General features: G+C 33.1%; 1 protein-coding gene across 1 annotated transcript; it reads right to left on the reverse strand.

Annotated features, from left to right (window-relative positions):
* Nucleotides 1–40: 40 nt before the first annotated feature.
* LOC125056932 (glutamate receptor ionotropic, kainate 2-like) lies at nt 41–11781 on the reverse strand. Its single transcript, XM_047660305.1, has 17 exons — nt 11570–11781; nt 11152–11312; nt 9834–10001; nt 9481–9647; nt 8656–8852; nt 8078–8343; nt 7819–7923; nt 7221–7337; nt 6301–6507; nt 5475–5636; nt 5075–5274; nt 4431–4632; nt 3912–4003; nt 2976–3112; nt 1969–2084; nt 1664–1816; nt 41–501 (listed from the first exon to the last, which is right to left on the reverse strand). The coding sequence occupies exons 1-17, from the start codon at nt 11625–11627 to the stop codon at nt 235–237; spliced, it is 2775 nt and encodes a 924-aa protein (XP_047516261.1). The 5' UTR covers nt 11628–11781; the 3' UTR covers nt 41–234.
* Between the last annotated feature and the right edge of the window lie 10764 nt (nt 11782–22545).

Here is a 22545-nt window from a genome sequence, read left to right on the forward strand (position 1 = left end):
AATTTGGAGTTTTACAATTTTGGTAGGTATAACAAATTACTAAAAAAACAATAACTTTATTGATACTTCAAACTATTCATTCATTATTTTATTTATACTAATGATAAATACTATATAAACATTGGGTTATATAGGGCGAAGGAAAAATTATTGAAATCGATTGGACACATTGGTCTTAAAAAGAGATAACGAGGACAAAAGACATAAAATAATCATTTCTGTATGTAATATGGCCTAATCTTTACTATATTTTCGCATAGCGGCCAATTGCTTAGCATTACTCTGTCGTCTACTATGTGATGTATGTCTAGAATGACTAGATCTTTCTGATCGAGGAGTTGGTGCTGGATCCAGGTCAATCTTCTGGGACTCCTCTTCTTCATCCTTTTTGGAGCCTTTAGAACCACTGCCAGTTGATTCCCTGTGCCTCACTGGTTTTACGTCGCCACTGAAGCTAAATATAAATTTCAGTTCCGCGATTAATTCTTCTTTGAAGGATACCTAAAAAATGCCAAATAAATCTAAAATTATGTTTTACGATTATAATTACGATAAATATTTGGTATGCATGCAACGATCAGGTTTCACTAAGGACGATAAAAAAGAAAAGGTATGGCACTCGGGGACTGCCGCGGTAAAGCATTTTTTTTTCAACCTATGCAATTATAATTATTTATTTATGCAGTATTTTTTTTTTTGATATTAATTCAAGTTTTTTCTTTGATAAATTAATTCAATCTACCAGACTCAGACTAACTCGCCTATATAGTCTGTCTCACTCTAACACGCACTGGCTGCACCGATCTCGTCAGAGAGATGTGAATACGCAGTATGCGTTCTGTCCCGCTCTAACGCGCAAGGTTTATTTCGTTACGGAATTTCTGGATTCGGTCTCCACGCTTGAGGCCAGCGATAGAAGCTATGCAACAGCCTTAAAGTTAAATCGCAAGATTCAGGACTTTGACATAGAGACTGTCTGCTATGTTTAGCGAATTGGTTTTCTAAAATAATTGTTTAGTTTTCGTAACTATTATTAATAGATAAAAGTAATGAGAACTCCTCTCATAATAATTATTATCGTAGTTGACGTAGTGACTAAAGCAAACGTATATCTCCTGAGGTAGTGCGTGCAAGCCGTTTTCTATATATGTGCACAACTAACGTTCATTTGTATGGTAAAGTTCCCTGAGGAAACCTTCATGCTTAAACTAAAAATCGGCTGATCAAAGGGCACAAAAGGCTGATCTACTTGATAAAATTATAAACATAACCAATCTGATACTGAGACCGATATTGGGTTGTAATACTATTATTATTTATTCCTTTCCTAGACGCTTATCGTGAGGGAGCTTACTATATTCACATGGTTTGGATACTTGTTTAGTTTTCTCTTGTTACGGAAAATCGCGATTGAAAGAGTAGCTACACCATAGCTACTCTTTCAATAATATTTCTAATATTCATAGGCGGTTGGGGCCGGTGTCTTGAGACCTACGCTTTTATTGCAGTTAGTGACATGTTTTAAAAATTCTATTGTAAAAAAAATTCAAGTGCAATCTGAAGCTTAGTAATATTTCAAATACGATGTCTTTAATTTGTTATAATATAATGTCCAGTTCATTACTCTCTGTCTTGTTTGTAGATCGTATACGAAAAAACATACCTTTTCCCTTCGAGATATCATCCAAACATCCACCATCATCTCAAAGAAAGCACAGACGACTGCAAGGGATGAGCCGGCCACTAATACGATAAATACTCCACCCACATTCGCCAATACTAAGGGTTGAGCGTCGCCACTACTGGTATCATCATCCTGTCAAATTTTAACAACGTTTAGGGTCTGTTTCACAATGTATGGATAAAGTACAAATTGCTATGCAACACATAAATCATTTGGAACATAAATTGGGCTATTTGACACTTTATCGGACTCATAACAGGTTATGTCATACGTTATAGACTTACTGAACAAGCACCACCACCACGCTTTTCCTTCCACCACTTGTCTTTCATTCTGGTAATCGTCCCTTGCTCTTGCATTTGTAATATCGATTCGCTCATTGGCTGTCTATATGGTGAATCTGAAAACATATATGACTTCTATATTTTATCCCATTATATTTTATTAATAATAAATTAGTCTTTGAAAGAAAACATTTCCTCAACATACTTACTGTAGTTAAAACTGTTTAATGTTTATACCAACAATTTATTTTTATGACAGTAAAAGTTTTTAGCAAAGTTAAACGATGACTGTAAAATTCGCGGTATCACAAAAAGTTTTGAATTTATTGAATATTTTCAGCTCAAAAATTTCACGTAAAAATTTCATTAACAATCTGGGGCCGTTGAAAAAAATCCTTTGCTACAACCGTGACACACCAACACCAATTGAAAAAAACGGCCATGTGACCAAGGGGTGGCTAAATTATTTATAAGGGTAAAAATCGAGAAATATCGCGAGCTATAAAATCCAAAATCCAATACCTTTTGAGTTTTACTTAGCCTAAGTCTTAGGGTCTGTTTCACAATGTACGGATAAGTTCTACATAAGTTCAAAATTAGCTATTTATTACTTATTGGTAGGATAAACACTATTGTTGCGTTTCACGACTGTCAGATAGCGCTATTCGTCACATAAAGTCCATCATATGCTATGAGTCCGATGAATGTCAAATAGCACAATTTATCTTACAAATAATGTATGTGTTGCATAGCTATTTGGTACTTTATCCATACATTGTGAAACAGACCCTTAGAATCTTACGCGTAGATTCGGTCAGACTTTCTTATGGCACATATAAGAATCATACTTCAAATTTACTCTTAAAATTTTTAAACTTAAAAAAGCAGCGACCTATATCAGGATAGAAAACTAAAGAAAAGAAAAATAATACAGAAATGTGAACCGAGGCCAATCGCCATATAGGATTTTAAATGATAAGGTGAAACGTTTTAGAGTCAAAGTATACTTTTCTTCATTGCAATTCCGTATCCCTTGCTGTCCAATAACCCTCCGACTTGCGCTACATCACAGTTCCTCTCTACCATGTACTCTATAGACGTCGACTCCATGAGAAACGCATAATTTTTTGTCTCATTTTTCACCCTGAAACCATAAAGAATAAAATGATGATTGTAAAAGATTAACAAAACGTCAAAGATATGGCCATGATTATAAATATAACAAAATAATTATTTTAATAATAATTATGAAACTTTAATATTAAACTTAAAGAAACTATCAATTCTAGATTGCTACATACAGATCTTGGTAAAACTGATAAGCTACTGAAATTTTGTTATTAACGTTGACACTTCTCTCAAAATTAACATCATTTTCTTTAAAAAAATTCATGGCATTCTCAAAATTTGCACAAGACAAGTGAATTCTCCTATGCTGGAAATCGAAACAAATGACGTATGCTTGTGGAATAGTGTCAAAACATTGTTCGACGTAAGTTGAAACGACGTAAGTCGAGGACTGTACTCGGTCATAAGGCCGATTTACATTATCTTAGTGTTTAGGAGAGTGCTTTAGGATAGTACTTTAGTTGAAACATGTAAACGCTACTTGCTTTAGTAAACGCTACGCTAAAGAACTTGCCTTTCAAGTTGTACTAAAGCACTCTCCTAAACACTAAGATAATGTAAATCGGCCTATACTCTTATTGAGTATACATTAAGTAATTTTTATATATTACTTTACCCGCGCGAACTTAGTTTTGCCTTAATAGGATTTTTGTACTTGTCTATTTTCCAATTTTTATTTTTAATAAAAACCTTCCTCAGAGTTCTAGGAATAATTAAAAAAAAATACTCAAATTGGTCCAGCCTCCTACGAGTTTTGCAAAATATTTTACGTTTCATTTTTATTTATGTAGATTATGGTTTCATTATACTATTACCATTCCAATCCAATATCATTAGTTTGAGTCATCAGCTCTGGGTGATCTTCCATGTATTTATACATTCTTTGGTACAGTAAATTATCAGATTCCTGAAAAATGGTTGAAATTTATTTTTATAATATTAAAACCTAAAAGAATTAATTCTACAACTCAAACGGTGGAACTCCTCAACTTTTAGGAAAACACATTTCGTCGTAGTGTTTAATAAGATACACAGATGTCGCTAAATTAAAAGAATGTAATTATTAAAAAATGATAACATTTTTTAATAATAACACTTCTATCTTTATAATTAATTATAGATTTTTTTGTAAATCTTATATTTAAAAGTTGTGACTAAGAATAAATACAAACTAAAAATAAATATAGTAGACACCGTGTAAATTTGCACAGTGTTTTTAAAACCCTGATCTGTCCCTTTTCATGACAATGCAACTACAATATGATAGAAAGGGATGAACATTATGTAAGTCTGACTTTTGTTTTGTGGTCCATCTTCTATGAATCTTTGAATACCTTGAAGAAAGTAAAAGTAGCTCCATTTGCCTTGGCACCATATTTAATATTATATGGATTACTAGCTAAATCTTGTATAGTTTTTATGGCGTAAAATTTAGATTCCACAGTCAGAAAGGCAGCCAAATTGGCCGTATATGATGACACCATAATTAAAGTGAAGAACCACCACATACTGCCGGCCATTCGAGTTGACACAGCACTGGAAGACAAATTATTAACATCATAAAAATAAGAAATAGATAACTTTATTTCAAATGGGTTTTTTTTAAGCAAACCAGTGTAGTAGAAATAGTGAGTAATTGTTTTTTGCCCTTATGTCGAGCTGATGTGCTCAGCCACCAAGTAACAAAGATTATGAAACTCAGGTAGTAGCTAAATAGTCAGGTAAAGTAAATTGCGCGAACCAAATTACTAATAAATAAATAATTATTATTGCACAAAATAATAATTATTGCATTTTTATTTTAACCTCTCCTATTTAGCACATACAATAGGTCTTTGATATCAAACAGGGGAGTCTCAAAGTAAAGACGTGCTTATCAAATCAAGATAACTTCTAGCAATGTCTAATTAGGTAATCAGTTTCGTTTTCACCGCTACACACACCGTTTTCAACACCAAATACATTAATAAATACTCACATTGGAGCAATTTCAGATCCTTGAGTCAAAACACTACCTAATGTAAACCAGAAGGAATTGGCCAGTGTGAACTGATTGTCCAAGGTTTCAGGCTCAGCGATGCACGGATAAGGATTTTGCCATTCTTCGGGTGCAAATCTGCCCAAAATGAAAAGCAGTACCGATACGCCCACATATGCCCCGGCCAAGTAACCCCACACCTTAAAAACATTATAATATTGCTATAATAGTGCCATACATACGCCCATTTTACCCACAATTATTAGTAGTGCTCGTAGTGTTCCTCAGTAAATAGAGACTATTTTGTCATTTTAAAGATTTCTCACAGTCTTCTGTGTAATTTTCTCAGTTTTCATATTTTTAAATTTCTATTAGAAGAAAATCTAGATAAAAATCTTACCTCGTATGAAAATGGTGAAATGAAAGAGAAGAGATTGGGCGGTTCTTTTGTGGGTTTTTTATATAAAATAGTTATTCCCAAGTTCATAAAAGGACTTGTAAAATCAACAGCCTTCTGACGTTGTGATGTGATCGTCAAATCAGTGATTGCAAAATCAGCCGTCTGGAAGTTATTATTTATTTATTGTAAACTTATTTTCTACCATTACAGCTTAGCTCTAATTCGATAGAAAAGAAAGACAAAAATAACATAAACCATCCATAACAAATATTGGACTCATATGAAGTCATATGAGTGGCATTGTCCATCAACAAAGTGTGAAACCGCATTGTTTAGTGAGAGCAATGCACGCGTAAGTGGTGAATCTCGAAGCAAGTTAGTGCGCGTCAGAATTGTTTTCATAATAGATCCCGGTTCCATCGTATGACTAGCCATTTTCTTTAAATATTTAGATATATCATACCATGTTGGTTATAGTAGCAGTAGTAGCTAAAAGTACCTAATATGAACCATTCATGATTTAAACATTCGTATGTAAAAGTCGGCTTTAAGGTAGCGGCGCGTCTAGCCACTAGGTTAATACTAATAAAATGTTTTTTTTTATATGTATTATGACAATGAAGTATAAATAAATAAAATGTAAATCGAGTTTTATACATTTTGGTACAGAGATATACTATGTCATATGTAAAGAAATTAATTAAAACTATAACATTAAATAGGTTTTACAGAAATAAATACTTAATATAATAATAACAAAACGATTCATCGGCATTTCGAGTAGATGTTATTCAACCTTTATAATTAATTTATACGAAATACTTACACCATCAATAATTCTCGCCATCATACCACTCCATTTCCCAGTCTTTTTATTCAGCGAACCATAAACTCCGTCTTCTTGAATTTCGAACGTGAAATTAAATTCGTTCATTTTAGCTAGCTCTTCAATAATTTCTATGCCAAAGCCCTCATATCGGTCATTTCCTTCTAGTTTCACTGAGGATTCCTTAAGCATGCCATATGGTGCACTCTGAAAGTTTCAATTTATTGCTAAAGTTAATTCCAATCAAATTTAAAAAGGTAACCAATGGGTTAATAAGGACTTGTATGACGGGGTGGAGTAAACAAAAGTATCACGTTGATAAAACAAAACCGAAGGCAGTACCATGGAACATTAATATTATAGTTATATGTGTATGACCATCGGACTCATAGATTGAGAGTGAAACCTTATTAAGGAAAGCGCAAATAAAAGGATGTTATTGCTATATTTGGTACACATAGAGTAAATTCTATTTCTTTCGTAGGCTTAAATTTTGCATGCAGTCATTTGAAATTAATTGCTTTGACATGAATGTTACGAATCATGAAGCTCTTAATTTTATAAGGTAAAATCAAATCTATGTATTTATGGTCAGCCCTGCGATTCTGTAACTCACTTTTCGAACTCACACAGCGGATTTTACAGCGGCGGTAGCGCTCAAATCAGTCGCGAAGCAGTCATTTTATGATTTGACATTCCGATAAGAAGAGAGCTTGTAGTTTATTGTTTATCAGAATGCCAAATCATAAAATGACTGCTTTACGACTGATTTGAGCGCGACCGCCGCTGTGAAAACAACTGTGTGAGTTCGAAAAGTGAGTTACAGAATCGCAAGGCTGGTACTTATATACACAGATAAAATGCATTTCAATTACACTTTTAACACGTTGCATATCGTTGGTTATAGAATAGGTACAAACCAGGGCAGTGAGTACCAGGAAATGTTTTCCTTTCATCGAATCCGACCCCTTTTTCTCAACAGCTGGGATAAACTTTCTCATTTCAGTATAACCATCTTCTAATGACCACGTTCCTATCTGGGAATAGCGATTTAAAAAAATATTTAAAATACACACTAATTCAATTTCAAACAAAATTACTATTTCTTATAGTTCTTCTAGTTTAAGTAAATTTTCACCGCAAAAGGGTGTGTGCAATATGTAATTATATATAGTATAGTATATATATATTCAGAAAAAAAACACAAAACTGGCTAGAAAAATATGTGATGTAAAACGTAACATTTTTAAATGATATAATTATTGTAGTAGTTAAAACGGAATAGTTTGATGAAGCTTCGATAATCACTATCAACAATTTTAAAACTTACAGTCACTATACGAGTATAACCAGTAATAAAGTGCTTAGCACACCTTACGAGAGCTTTATGAAGTATTCGTAAACTATAATGTAAGTTTTTACGTATAGAACGGATTTTTCCATACATCTGTGCGGAGCAACCGCACAATTTTACGTATTGTTCGTTTATAGTACAGCTTTTAAATATATTATAATTACCTTTTCTAAACCATGGTTCGTGACTTCAAGGACGTCTACTTCAAAGTCAGAACGAAGGCCATCTTCGTCAAATTTTATCACTCCACTGAAACCATCTAATTCAACCTGTAATTTTACGCAATCAAAATTAATTTAAGCTTAGATGAAGATTACTGCTATGTATACTGTACTTAATTATAGTCAGCAAAGTAGATAAAAGTAGTCGAAAAGGGAAGCTATTTCTGTTAAAATTTGCATAACCCTTAAAATAAATACTTACAGTTCTTATAAAATTTATTATACTCGAGCCAAAATTCCAGGCATCACCGGCATCGCAGGTAATGTTCCCACCCTCTTCTAGACTCATTGCTTTAATAGCAGACGTGTATAATATAACTGCGTCATATAATAAAGCCAAATTAAGATTTAAACTGTTTCCTTTGATTGCAGTTTCTATACTTCCCTGCGTCAACTCTTTCACATTATAATTTAATTCATCTATGAAATTTTTGATGTCTTCCATTTCAGGGTCGAAGAATCTTATACCTTTAAGTAAAAACATATTTTATTTTACTGAAATGTATGTGTTCAATTATTTTCAAACGTGTCACATTAAATTATCTATGTAATCACAGATTTCAATAATATATTTAGCAATGCGTGGAATTGTTATATGTAATGTATCGGATATTTTGGTTTTCATTATTGGGTTACTTTCCATTTATGTATTTATTAGGTCTTTTATACTATGATGTGAAAGGTTCATTACATACTAAATATACAAATTAAATAGCCATAAAATCTCTTGATGATAAGAATAAGCTTTAAACATATTTTTAAATTCTGCTTACACCTTACCCGTTATATTAGATCCTCCATGCTTAAACGGGTCAATGTCAAGAGTTTGAAAATCTGGATTCATGATGATGTAACTATGTTCATCCGACATTATACCAACTTGCTGGGCTTGCTCTAAGAACAATGGTAAATTCTCTGTACTACATAAGACGACATAATTTGTTGAACCAGATGCCTTTATTGATTTAAGTTGATACCTGAAAAATGTGTTTGATAACTCTCTCTAATTATGTAAAAGATAGAGCATTGTGTTTTTTGATAATTTTCTTCAAGGATAGTGATCCGCTAGGTGTGTTGCTCTACACAAATACTTTCTAATAATTCAACCAAGGACAGCTTACAATTGTAAAATCAATTTCTTCATCACCTATTTTGATCTTTACCAATATATTATATATAACCGCTTTATTGATTAATCAATCAAATCAAACGCTTAAGCGTTTATCATTACAATACTATATAATTCGCACGCCTTATACTGATACTTATACATACTCAGGTCTTAATAAATTAGCGTTATTATTGTTATAATATTTTCCGTTCACACCCGCCGTAGTTTAATTTCGTCTTTCCAAAACCACTACAGAAGTACAGCCGCCTTGGAAAGTTTTTTACTTAAATATGAAGTGTGTTTGATTATCTGATTAACCAGTCGGACTGTTAACATTGATGGATACATTCTTCTTCATAAAAAACCTAGATATTTCGAGACGTAGTCTGGATATCGAAACCGAGAGTAATTCATTCTGAAGACACGCATCGTATTGATTGATTTATTTAAGTATCAATTAGCGCAACATAATACAAGTATGAAATAAAACCTACCGGAAGTCATCTCCAGCTGCAAGTTGTACCAGCTTTATAACAATATGCTCTTGCGCATCCAGGTCTTCAATATTAAGAATATTGTCAACAAAGGGTAAAAATTCGGCCCCGTCGTATATAATGGTGAAATCTTTCCAATCTTTAACTTGAATAATGCTTGCAAAAATCTGAAACGTACGTTATACGTTTTATTAAGAAGTGGTGGGGAGCACCCTAGATCTCTCCCAAGATTGCCTCGATTTTAGAGCCGTGTCTAGACGCTTGTAGAGTGAACAACCTTAGCATGGATTTAACTACATAATTTGTTTATATGAGACAAATAAGTAAGTCGTTAGATCAATTTCTATAAATACCTGTGAATATGCTATATGATGGGGATATAAGTTAATTGCAGACCAGTTTCGATTTTGTGCTGTCACAGGTTCAGTTATAATCTGTGGTATTTCGAGGTAATCGGCGATGACCTGTACATGGTGCAACGTTGTTTGACTTGTAGGTCCAAATATTCCTAGTACATTGTCCTGTAATCATTTTAACTATAATTATAACGAAGACTTGGCGATGAATCCGAAAAAAATCAGAAGAATAAATGATTTGTTTTTGACAAAACTTATGTAGTTAGCTGACTGAGCAATGTTGGCCTAGTGGCTTCAGCGTGCGACTCTCATCCCTGACGCCGTAGGTTCGATCCCCAGCTGTGCACCAGTGGACTTTCTTTCTATGTGCGCATTTAACATTCGCTCGAACGGTGAAGGAAAACATCGTGAGGAAACTGGCTTGCCTTAACCCCAAACCAACAACGGCGTGCGTCAGGCACAGAAGGCTGATCACCTACTTGCCTATTAGATTACCAAATGATCATGAAACAAATACAAAAATCTGAGGCCATGACCTAAAATGGTTGTAGCACCATTGATTCTTCTTCTATGTAGTTAGCTAATAGGAATCAGTCACGTAGTCCTGGAATTCGTGGATGTGGCTTCCCAATGAACAGAAATCCTCGGAGCAGTGAGGTTACTCCGTGAAGCCTGCGAAGTGCCCAGCTACTAAACTTCTGGAAGGAGCTAGGCTGGTTTAATTAGCCAGGACTTTACGGATAACGGACCAAATGGGCATCTAAGTGCGGAAACTAAATCCACACTACATACATAGTTAGCTAATGCTAATGAAAATTGTAAATGTAATCTATGAAAATTGTAAAGTCTAGAGTCTGGGTCAATCTTGGCCTTGGCCAGATGTTAGCAAATAAAACATGACCAGGTCAGTGTATGTGTTAGACTAGATAGACACAGGAATCCCATTATTCCATATTTTGTCCCTCCTTTTCAAAGAACGCGTTTTGGTCAAATCTCACCGAGGTCCAGATTAAGCATTCTGATAAACGAGCTAGGTCTGGATATCCAGAGTTGCTACCCTCACACTTTAAAATACATTTTTGTTTAGTTTTTTGTAATTTAAATTTTGTTTTAATTAATATTTGTGTGATCTCCTTGTTTGCATGTTTGCCTTTAAGTGCTGTCACATTAAACATTGTATTTTGTGGTTATTTTACCAACGTATCATTTTGCCAAGCGTCAGCAAGCTTTTATCAATAAAATAAAATAGATAAAAAAATATCAATATCAGAACAAATTGGAGAAAGGTGAATCGAAAAAAATTACGAATACGTACATCCAATAGAGTACATATTGCATCCTCTGCTTCTAGCAGATCACCGGGTGAGGTCTTTATAACCTTTGCTACAAATGGATTTTCTTCACCCTTGGATGCATCGGAAACTGCCAAATTAAATGCTGCTTCCAGAATAAAATTGCCATCGTCAATGATCGCACCTAAATAAATATAAAACTTTTATTTATTATTATATGTATACATATGCACATTTAATTAATTTACGAATTAAGAAATTTGTCATTATTTTTATTAAAAGCATTAAAATTCAACATAATTAAGTAACTCGTAGTTAATATAAAAACTACAATTTTAGTTACAGGTGCATGAAATTGGAAAAGTCAGCTTAAAAATAATTTCGAACTGAGACTGCATTATTTTAATTAAATGTAGCAAATCAAAGCAAAACAATACATACCTAACAATCGCTCTGCATCAACATTACATACGACAACAATCAGCCAAAAAGCAAACATTAAGAAAATTGTTTCTCAAATCACAAGCTCGTTTGCGTAACGCGGGAACGCATAACTAATTTTATTGATTCAAGAGCGAGAAATGCATAGGACTATTATTTTTGGATCTTTGGTATTGTGCAGTTAGTCATTTAATGTCGCATCTGTGACTGGCGAGCGCAGTTTGGCGACGGTTGCAATTACCCACACTACACTATGCATATGAAAAGTTTTAGATGAAAATAATTACGATTCAAAAGATTTACAGGTCTATTAAACGTCGTTATCTTAAATGGTTGATTTGTTGATTGTACCTAATGAATAGTGCGAGACCTTTTAAAACTTAAAAAAAAGTCACGAATTACTCTTGTGATTAAAAGATAATGTAAAACATTTTATCTGTATATATAAATTATGTTATATTTGTTACGGATTGAAAAAAATTATTATCAAAAACTCTTAGTTAGAAAAGCGCCATCTAGTTTTGTTTTGTTGAATCATAAGGAAAATAGAGAACGTTCAAGTCACAGTATTTTAGAATGTAGTCGATTCTGTCTTTGTTGATAAAACCGTTCGCCTGCAGAGATGACGTTGTAGTTATTATTTATCTGTGTGTAAATAAAAATACTTTGTAGCTTGCGTAATGAGTGTCCTATTTGTGTGGATTTGTATGGATACATCATTCAAACAAGCAGCTGAGTAATAATGTCGGATGTCGAGCGTTTTAAACCAATACAACTTACTGTCCTTTAAGAAAAGAGCGTAGCAATTCTTACGAACACCTTCACATTATGACTGACAACCCGCTGCTATTCCACTAAACATCAAATTACTCTCTGGTCTCCTCTATTATATTATTATACCGCATAGGAATTTGTTGTACGAAAATTAATAAAAGGGTAAAATGTATGTTTAGTATTTATTTCGTTACAAATTGTTTATATTTTAATATTTTTTTTAAATAAAAGAAAATGCGATAGTAGATAAACAATTTGGCGGGAAGAGCTTTACGCCACAGAATAAATAATAGTATCAAAGTCTAAAATTACAGTTAATCATCGACATTTAAACAATATAATTATTGTAGAGGTATCGGTGACTTCATAACATAATTTCGTTGAAAACCAAAACCGAAATACCGGACCGGAATTATCCTTCACGTGTTTGTTCTCTTTAGTTCGAATTTCAAAATTACCTATTGCCTTGTCATAAATTATAATATATTGTCAAGTTATAAATAGAATATAATTTCATACATCCTTAAGGTGCGCTTACACGGGCAATTAAAATTGCTCAATTCCAGTCAATACTCGTCAATTATGACGTCACGACTACATCAAGCAATTTACGGCAACGGCAACAAGCATCAATACTGCGCAATACAATATTGAGCGATATGGCACAACTTCATCAACTAGGCAATACTGTCATACACGAGCATTTCAGTATTCGCTCGCTATGGACGACATTCTTCTTGCTGCGGCGGCTTGTCGCGCTTTTTTTATTATTAATCAAAAACAAAAAAGAAAGAAAAGGAAAAGGCGTCTGGTGCATCAAATCTGGGTGCGATCGTTTTTGGCAAAGAGGCCGCAATTTTCATTGTGAAAATAAAACTAAACAATTAAAGATAAAAAAATTAATTAATTAAATTTTTAATTTTTCTTTAAGTCTTTAATTTGATTGTTTTTTTTTTCAAGAATTAGATAATATATTATTCAAAAACTTTACTAGAATGTCACGAACATACTTTGAATTACTTTTGAATAAAGTAATTAGAAATTATTATTATTTAGACCTCTCGCTGTCCCCGCGGAAGCAAGACGGCAAGCCGCAAAACAAACAAGCGCGAATGAGACATATACAAAAATTGCTAGGAATTTCCAAGTCCATTGGATATTCGTCAATTCGTATCTGCGACATTGAGCGATATGAAATATCTGGAGCAATTAGAAGCAATATCGCCGAAATAATTTATTGATATTTATTAAATTTATTGAAATTGCTCCATTAATTGCTCCAGATCGGTCCATTCGTATCGCCGAGCAATTATTGCCCTCGTGTAAGCGCACCATTAGGCAGACAAATCTACCATACTTCAATCAAAACAGAAATTAAATGTCTCAGAATAATATATGACCGGTAACCGATTAATATTTTTAAAAAAAATCATAAAAGATAAGTTGCAAAAAAGCCAAAAAGACAATTTGGCAAATCAGTTTACTTTTTATTAAAATACATAAATTATTTTAGTACAATTATCTTATTCAAAATATTGATTTAAGATATTAAGACAATTTCACTAAATAAATATTCCAAACTAAATCTACTTAAAGCTAATACCGTAGCAGATTTAGCTGTCACCCTCAGAAATTAGAATTCAACGTGCTAATTTCCTTTCGCCGTAATTACCTCTCTTAATTAAATTCCCAGTTTTAATATTGTCTGTGCGCCTTATAGTTAGTTATACTTTCGTACAATATTGTGCACATGCGCGGCAATAATTCAAATATTTAATTAAAGCGCAATTAATGTATCGTACACGATCCACTATGCCTTATCAAGCATCGTGACTGAACGCACAATAATGACAAAAGAGGAACCATAGATTAAAAACAACAATAATATCGAATGAACATAATGTAGAGCATTAGATGATAACGGAAGACACAAATGAAGCTAATTTATTGTTCTAAAATATTTATATCCATAGCTTATGAACCTGTACGGAGGTAAAAATAGATAAAAGAAAATATTAAAGTTTAAATTTAGAACAATTAAACGATGGTCTTGAGACAAAGCGGTATGAACAAAATACCTTAGACTGCCGTTTGGGCAAAAAAAAAACATTGTGAACGTTTGGCCTTTGTTAGTTAAAATTATCGATTTTGGTTTGACACCAATTACTCTGTAATGGCCATCAACATACTATCGCAGTGGTTGCAAGTTCGCTATTGAGCGTCGCGTCGTAATTTCTATAAATATTTTATTTAACCGCAACATTTTTATTACTAATCTTGAAATCTATCACACTTTGATGATGATTACACCGACTGATTTCTTGTCTGTATAATCAAATAACTAAGTTTGGAAGGTGTAATGGAAAATGCGAATATTAATGAGGCAGAAGTTTAGATAATTTGCAGAATTTCTGCATACGTTTCATATTAGGTCTTAGAAAATATGACCATGTCTAAATTCCGCAGCCAGCTGGGGTGGCTACCTATTCGATTCAGACGTGACGCTCATCTTTTTAAACTTCTATACTCAATTATTTTAAATCCCAAAACCCCTTCTCATCTCAAAAATCACTTGAAATTCTTAGGTCCTTCTAAATATATGTTACGCTCTTCCAATAGATGTTTATTGGAAATTCCATCCCACAGTTCATCCTTCATAGGCAATTCATTTAGGATCTCCGCTATTAAGCTGTGGAATAGGATGCCCGACTCCATACGATTGGCTACCTCTCTATCATCTTTTAAAACTCTTCTGTATAAAGATTTCTTAACCTTATCCTATCCTGATCAATCGTGACTTGTATGTAATTTTTGTGTTTCCATTTATTTTGTATTGCATCACTATTCGCTGTTCATGAATCTGTAAGATAAGCTTTTAAGTTTTAGTTTGTTATTAACTTAAATATTTTTATATTACTTTAGATTAGGGTTCTACATTTTTTTATATAACATTTGCTTCTGCACGTCTTGTACTCATCATGTTTCTTTTTTAGTTTTTCTCTTACTAGGGTTGTCTGGAAGAGATCGCTTATTAGCGACAAGGCCGCCCGTTGCATCCCTTATAATTTTTATGTATTGTGTTATTTGTGTTTCTTTTATTTTTATTGCAACGAAGTGTGAATAAATAAATAATTTTCTAGCATATGCGCATGTAGCGCGTGAGTCATTATTATATTACATCTTTGTTTCACTTTCATACAATTGTTCAACCTAATAGAAAAAATAATTTACTTATAATAATGTACAATCAATAAATCAGTACAAAGCCTTGGCGTTATATCGTGATGTAGGCCACATGTTACCTTAGTTTACATACAAATTCCTTCGGGACGACCGTTTGTAGAATGTATCAGATGTTTTACATAAATTTCCGAAATATACGAAATCCCATGTGTTACGCCTTGTACATCCATACATCTTTCTTTTGATTTTATTGGCATTTCGTATCAGATCCTACCGTGTACTTAAATTGTAATTGATGTTTGGAAATACCAATATATAATAATCACAGATAAATTTCTCTTATATATTTATCTAATCATTTAGTTTTGCTTGAGTGATCATAATATGTTTTCTAACACAAATAATATTCCAGGTAATTTTATTAATCGCAGGTGGGTGGAATGTGTGTTTGTCATGACATTCAAATTCAAATTCAAATTCAAATTCAAAAATCATTTATTCACGTAGGTAACACAATGTACACTTGTGATTCGTCATTAAAGATATAAATATTAATGCTTCTAATTTTACATTTACTGCCAGTTCTCAAATCAAGGGCGTAGAACGGAAGAGAAGAACTGGCAATAAACTCTCCGCCACTCTTTTTAATCGCCATGTTTTTTTTTTTTTTTTTTTACACAACGGTTGTAAGGAGCTGCAACATAGTTCTAGGATTAGATTCAACTCAATTGGTTTTCGATCGCAAAAATCTTTCTGTATCGAATAAGACCATAAATAAAAATGAAAATTAGCAAAATTACTTTTCTGGCAGATATTTAAATATTTTGTAAGATTGCCGTGGAAGAACTACTGTTCTTAGACATATAGGGATGATACTTGACCCGTTGAACTTGACTACTGACTGCCCAATATCTAAAGTAGATAATATAAATAAATCAGTGGCGCTACAACCTATTTAGGTTTAGACCTCAGTTTTCTGTATCTGTTTCGTGATTTAATAGGCAAGTAGGTCATCAGCCTCTTGTGCCTAAAGGCATGCAGGTTTCCTCACGATATTCTCCTTCATCGTTCGAGCGAATGTTAAGTCCATTGGTGCAAAGCTGGGGGATCGAACCTACGATCTCAGGGATGAGAGTCGCACAATAAAGCCACTAGGCCAACACTGCTACTTGCTAATGTGTTTAATAATATTTATTCTATTTGTACCACAAAGAACGGCTCGGTGGGAGTCGAGTCGATTTTATAAAAAAACAAGTCCTAAGTACATACCTCGTTTCGATTTCGATATGGAGAAATTATATTAGCTTTGGAACAATAAGAGAGTTTAGAGTACTAACCTACTAATGCCTTGCCTTACAATAGTCACAAAACGCACAAACACTCACTACAAAATTATAAAATTGAGGACGTAACTACTAACAAATATAATTGGCCAAAAAGTCATAAAAAAACGAGTCCAACACAATACGAGTGAAACAAAGCAATAAGTCTGTCAAAAATGTGACGATCGGCCGAGCTAAAATATTTTAGATCACCCTCATCAAAGTTATGTATTTCGAACAATATTATATGCTCAATGGTAGAAAATTTTTGATAGCTCAATTCAGGGACGTCATCACATTAATTGAAGATTGTACTACTGCTTTTGTATTATTAACTGAGTGTGTTAATTATGAATTATAATATTTATACCTACATTCGTAACAAGACATGTTCGTGCGCTGTACCAGAATTAATTCTACCGTCTTCAAATATCAGTTCTAGTTCATTAAATTGTGAGTATGTTTCACAACGTATACTAGTAACTCTTGGCGGTTGAGCTTTATGTAATATCAAAATATAATAAACGAAATATGGAGAAAACGTTTAAATGAGACTGAGACTGACTTGGACTTTTTTCGCCGTGAAACCGTCATATCCTCGCCATGCCAGTCATGGCATATAAATAATTTAAAAGCAGCAGAAATTTTTATTAAATTTAATTATAAAATTCAATCAGTAAATCTAATTTAATTTTTGAATAGTACTTTTTATATTACTACTTGTAACAAACAGCTATATTTTATTACGTCATCAAAATATCTATAATACTACTTTCAGGAGGCATTTTATACCTTAAAACCACGTACATACACCCATGCCCTCGCTTCCCATGTACAAACTTTACCCCAAAATGAAAATCACAAATTTCAGTATTAATAGACACATCATGCATTTGTTTAAATAAATACAATAAAAATATATACATATAAATAGATTCCTGAGATCTTCTAATTTGGGTATGGGCCACACACGTTTTATCTGTTTTACATGCTTTTATGACAGTGTTTATTTTCTAAGATGTGTCGGTTTCAGCATGACGCTTTCTTTCACTTTACATGCAAATGGTAATAATACAGATCAAAAGAAAATTCTATGGGATAAAGCGAAGCTTCGAACACATTATCTCTGTCCTGCCTGAAAATCGCGCGATTTGCTTTTTGACGCCGCTACGCTACTCCAGTATGTCAAATATACGTTTCTGACATACGGTAGTCTTGACGTTACGTTTCGACTCTGAATCAGATGTTATAACCCCGATGGCGATTGCGATAACTTAAATGATGGGTTTTTGTAACTCGCGATCACAATGTTGTGACATACTCGTAGCTACTACGATATTAAAAGAACTATATAGAAAATACAAAAACCCACAAAGACGTCCGGGTCTATATGGTTATTGGAATTTACAAAGTCGGGGCTCAACTCTCATTTTAGGTTATGAAAATAATAAAATATATCATTTAAGAGTAGCCTGTAGCATGTATAAAGCGAATGCGAAATGTAAAACGGAAAGCGCATACTTGCTGGGAGAAATCATGAGGCTCTACGTTCCGGACAACTATTACCACTGCCGGAAACATAACCTTTTTTGCTGTCCGTTCGGCTCGCACTGTCCAGCGACAACAAGCGCCCATTCATCGGTTACTCTCGCTGCTTAATGGGACTCTTCACCGGAGAGCGACCTATTTGGGAAGCGTATGGGGGTAGTATACTGTGATTTGAGAGTATACTTGGAGGGGATAAGATTTTGTATATAACTTAATTGTATTTTATTGTAGTGTTATGTTATTTTTAGTCTAAGTTTGGCATGGGCTGTAAATGAATAAATAATAGATACCGTAATTTACTGGTTTTTCAAGATTTTATAATACCATATATTTAAGCGGAGCTGTTTTAAAAAAAACCTGTTTCTATTAAATCGACGAAAGACGGATACATCTGACTAAACATCTAATAATTTATTCGTTGTAATCTTGCTCGGAGGTCCCCGGTTTATATTTTATTCGACCCCATTCATCCTTAATGCTGCACAATACCTTGACGGATGTCTCAGCCTTTTGATTCCCAGGGCAAATTTATTCACTTTTTTTAGAACCATTATGAATACAAAATATTTGACAATGCTTAAAAAAACATTTACAGAAAAACTATGCTATCTTAGAATATATATAATATCGCTTCTATGCTTTGGCAAAGTTATATTAGTACAATTTTAAAATGTTTAATCACTGTATGAAGAATCTATAACCTCTTTTAGGTCTTGACCTCAGATCTCTGAATCTGTTTCATGATCATTTTTTAAATCTAATAGGCAAGTAGGTGATCAGCCTCCAGTGCCTGACACACGCCATCAACTTTTTCGGTCTAAGACATGTCGGTTTCCTCACGATGTTTTCCTTCACCGTTCGAACAAATGTTAAATGCGCACATAGAAAGAAAGTCCATTGGTGCACAGCCGGGGATCGAACCTACGACCTCAGGTATGAGAGTCGCACGCTGAAGCCACTAGGCCAACACTGCTCGTGCTCCTTTTATAGACAGGATACTTAATAAGGGCAGGGCATGACACTTACTAAGTAAATATACCAAATGGTTACGGTATTGAGAGAGGGAGAAAGAGGCAAACGAAGGCAACTTCTATAGACGCGGAAACTAGGAGAATGGTAAGCAGTAGAGCAGACCTATATGGGAATACAAGACAATCAACGGTGTTACATATAAGGGCTTGTTATTATTATATGATTGTACGACATCATTAGAAATCAAAATATTTTTTTGTCCGATTATAATGTCTTACACTCTATCAGAGGGTTAACACTTAATCAAAAATAGATATTTAAGTAATACTGATAACTCCATCGTCTTTCTCTGTTACCTTTTAGAAGAAAATTAGTACATCAATATTTAACTCAGATCATTAATTAAACCAGATTGGAGAATGATTATCCCTACTGGGAATTCTACTTCGCAGCTTTCTGTAGCAAAGTAATTTTCTTGTATAGAATTACCTTTTACTGGATACGAAAATGAAAACTGGTTTCTCACTCACACTACCTTATATATTATATATATATATCTTAGCACTATGCTGTAATTTAATAAATATTTATCAGAGTCGTCTTTAAGAGTTATTTGTTATAATGAGCTCATTTATCGTTGGAGATGATTGAAAGAATTCTATTTGTTTTTGTATGTAAAACAAAATATACAAATATATCGACTTAATATTTAATCTAATAGGAGGTGCCGAATTATCATTGTCCACGGATGAAAATATTTTCGTTCAGTTCACGCAAAAGCCAGGGATCAATCCTTAATCCAGCATTAATTGAATTCATGTAAAATGTAGCGCCTAAACAACGAGTGAAAGCCACCTCGTTTTAATTAAAACCTGTCACACGCATCAATATGAACTTTTGGTTTTATACGCTTTTATTATTGTTATAAATTTTGCCATCATATATTTATAGCTTCCAGACACATGTTGTATTTATCATTGTGAGGCAGATAAAAAAATGAAATGTTATTTCGATATACGTATAGAGGTATTAAAAACTGATGTGTTTGTTTGAATCTCAGGAAGTACAGGAAGTTTTTAAAACATATTTTTGTGTTGGAAACCTTCCTTTTCTTAAAAACCAATACCTTATTGACATAGAGGTAATACTAAGTGCTGAGTATCGACTTAGAATCTATATTACTCGTTTACAGATAGAACAAAAACTTTTAAACTCTAGGGGGGTTACACTACCAAAAATCGTAGTTATTTTGTGACATCGAAGTTCCATACTTACGACACATGAGGCGCATATTACACAAATTCAACACCATAAAAACTTTTCCTCTGAAAACTAAGTAAGCGAACGGTATTTGTAAAATACTTAATATTCATAGCCCGACGTCGTTGTTTCCGGAGAGATATGAAGTTTTATATTAAAATATCAACTTCTAAGCCAGCGATTTTATATAACGAAAATTGTCTCGCTTTCTCTGTACGAACGTATCGCATATAACATGTAATACTTATAACATATATTATATACATATATTATAACATATATTAATAATGGGCAACACGTGTAGGTACGATATATTATTATATTTCTTCCACTTTAGCAGCTAATTAAATTACCTATTTCTTTCTAATTGGTTCTTTGGTGATTTCTTTTTTTTAAATTAAGTAGATTCAGGAAAATGTCGGTCTAATTATAAGAAAAGCGACTACACGTTTAAGCTAATTTTGTATTCATTAAATTGTGGATCCTAAAGTTTTCTGAAGGTCAATCCTCTATTAATTACTGGAATTCCACTTATGATACCTTAATCTTACCCACCAATAACTTTTAAGTCTGTTTGGGAGGTCGGCAAGTTTTGACAAACGATATCCTGTAGTAATATCCCGAAACATGACTAGAATAAAACCTTGCTCATTCGCGTAATCAGTAGATAAAGTTGTTATGAATATATTAATATTATTTTAATTTTATTATTATTTTTATGTTTTTATTTAATAAATAAATAAGAAAAGTTAATTATTAGTGAAACTTCTTCTTATAATTCTCAATTTATTCTGTGAATTGTAAGGATGTAAATTTAGAACATAAATATTATTTCGTGATTAAATTACCAACTACCATAGATACTCACAAGAATATATAAAGAATAGAAGAATACCATTTAAAAGTAATTTACCTTAGTTCGGAAATTTAAGTTTTTTAAGAAAAATTAAACCATGTATTCAGTCGTCCATCAACGCGATCAATCGTGGAGTAAAAATGCAGTACCCGGGGTCTATATTTAATTTACTCGTAATATTAATAACGAGTCGTATTATATCAATAGAAAGCTTCAGAAGACTTCGTAGCAATTATGTATTCCTTCCTACTCAAAACTTATAATATTTCGCCGGAATTCTATTTAAGGACCTTTGAGTTTTACACAGTATTACAGTATTTCTTATAGGGGAGCGATATAAACACTTTGGAACTAGCTACAACAAATTTTACGTAGAACCGAAGAACCTCAAAAGAATTAGGACCCAAAGTTCAAGTTCCAAGCTGTACGCTAGCACAAGGGTATGACTTTCCGTTTCCCACAATACAATTCGAAATAATAGTAAAAGCTTATTGAGAAAGCATGGTCCAATATTGGCGACTAATTTCGACTTAGCAAAGAGCAATCACGGCAAAGGCGCAGCGAAGTGCTCTCTCATTAAATATTAAGCCGTTGGTTAATGCTCGACGGGAATTATTGAAGGGTTCTGAAAGCTTCGGTGGCCAGCCAAATTGGTTAATCCAAAATCAAAATGTTTGCGTCAATGCTAAAAACTAATATCACCTTGTTTTGGGTTATTCTTGGAAAATAAAAGACACAATAAACACATAATTAGCACAGGCTAAAAGAAACCATAATCAAGTTATCTACCACATTACAATAACTGAAATATAACTAAACTAAATCTAAACTAAAATTAACTTAAATAAATAAAGGAAATAGCTGATCCGAACAAACATCTAGGTCTTTATCAGGGATTTTTATGCAACCAGAGGGTAATTTTATTTAATAAGACGCTTCTTGTAATTGTTCAACAAACATCATCTTTTTTAAAATTTATCTTAATGCAGAGGCAAAACCTGTCTGCACATAACCACGACAAGCAAGTTTGAACTCTCATTTAATAAATATGTGGATCCATG

This window comes from Pieris napi, chromosome 2 (assembly GCF_905475465.1).
Source record: "Pieris napi chromosome 2, ilPieNapi1.2, whole genome shotgun sequence".
Classification (NCBI taxonomy): domain Eukaryota; kingdom Metazoa; phylum Arthropoda; class Insecta; order Lepidoptera; family Pieridae; genus Pieris; species Pieris napi.

Bases quoted from the DNA above. Each gene is read 5' to 3' on its own strand.
- LOC125056932 (XM_047660305.1), bottom strand. From the start codon at position 11,627: ATGTTTGCTTTTTGGCTGATTGTTGTCGTATGTAATGTTGATGCAGAG. The intron at 8,853-9,480 runs GTAGGTTTTATT...CACATTTTTCAG, and splicing joins GCAGCTGGAGATGACTTCCG to GTATCAACTTAAATCAATAA. The intron at 7,338-7,818 runs GTAATTATAATA...CGCTATTCCCAG, and splicing joins CGAACCATGGTTTAGAAAAG to ATAGGAACGTGGTCATTAGA.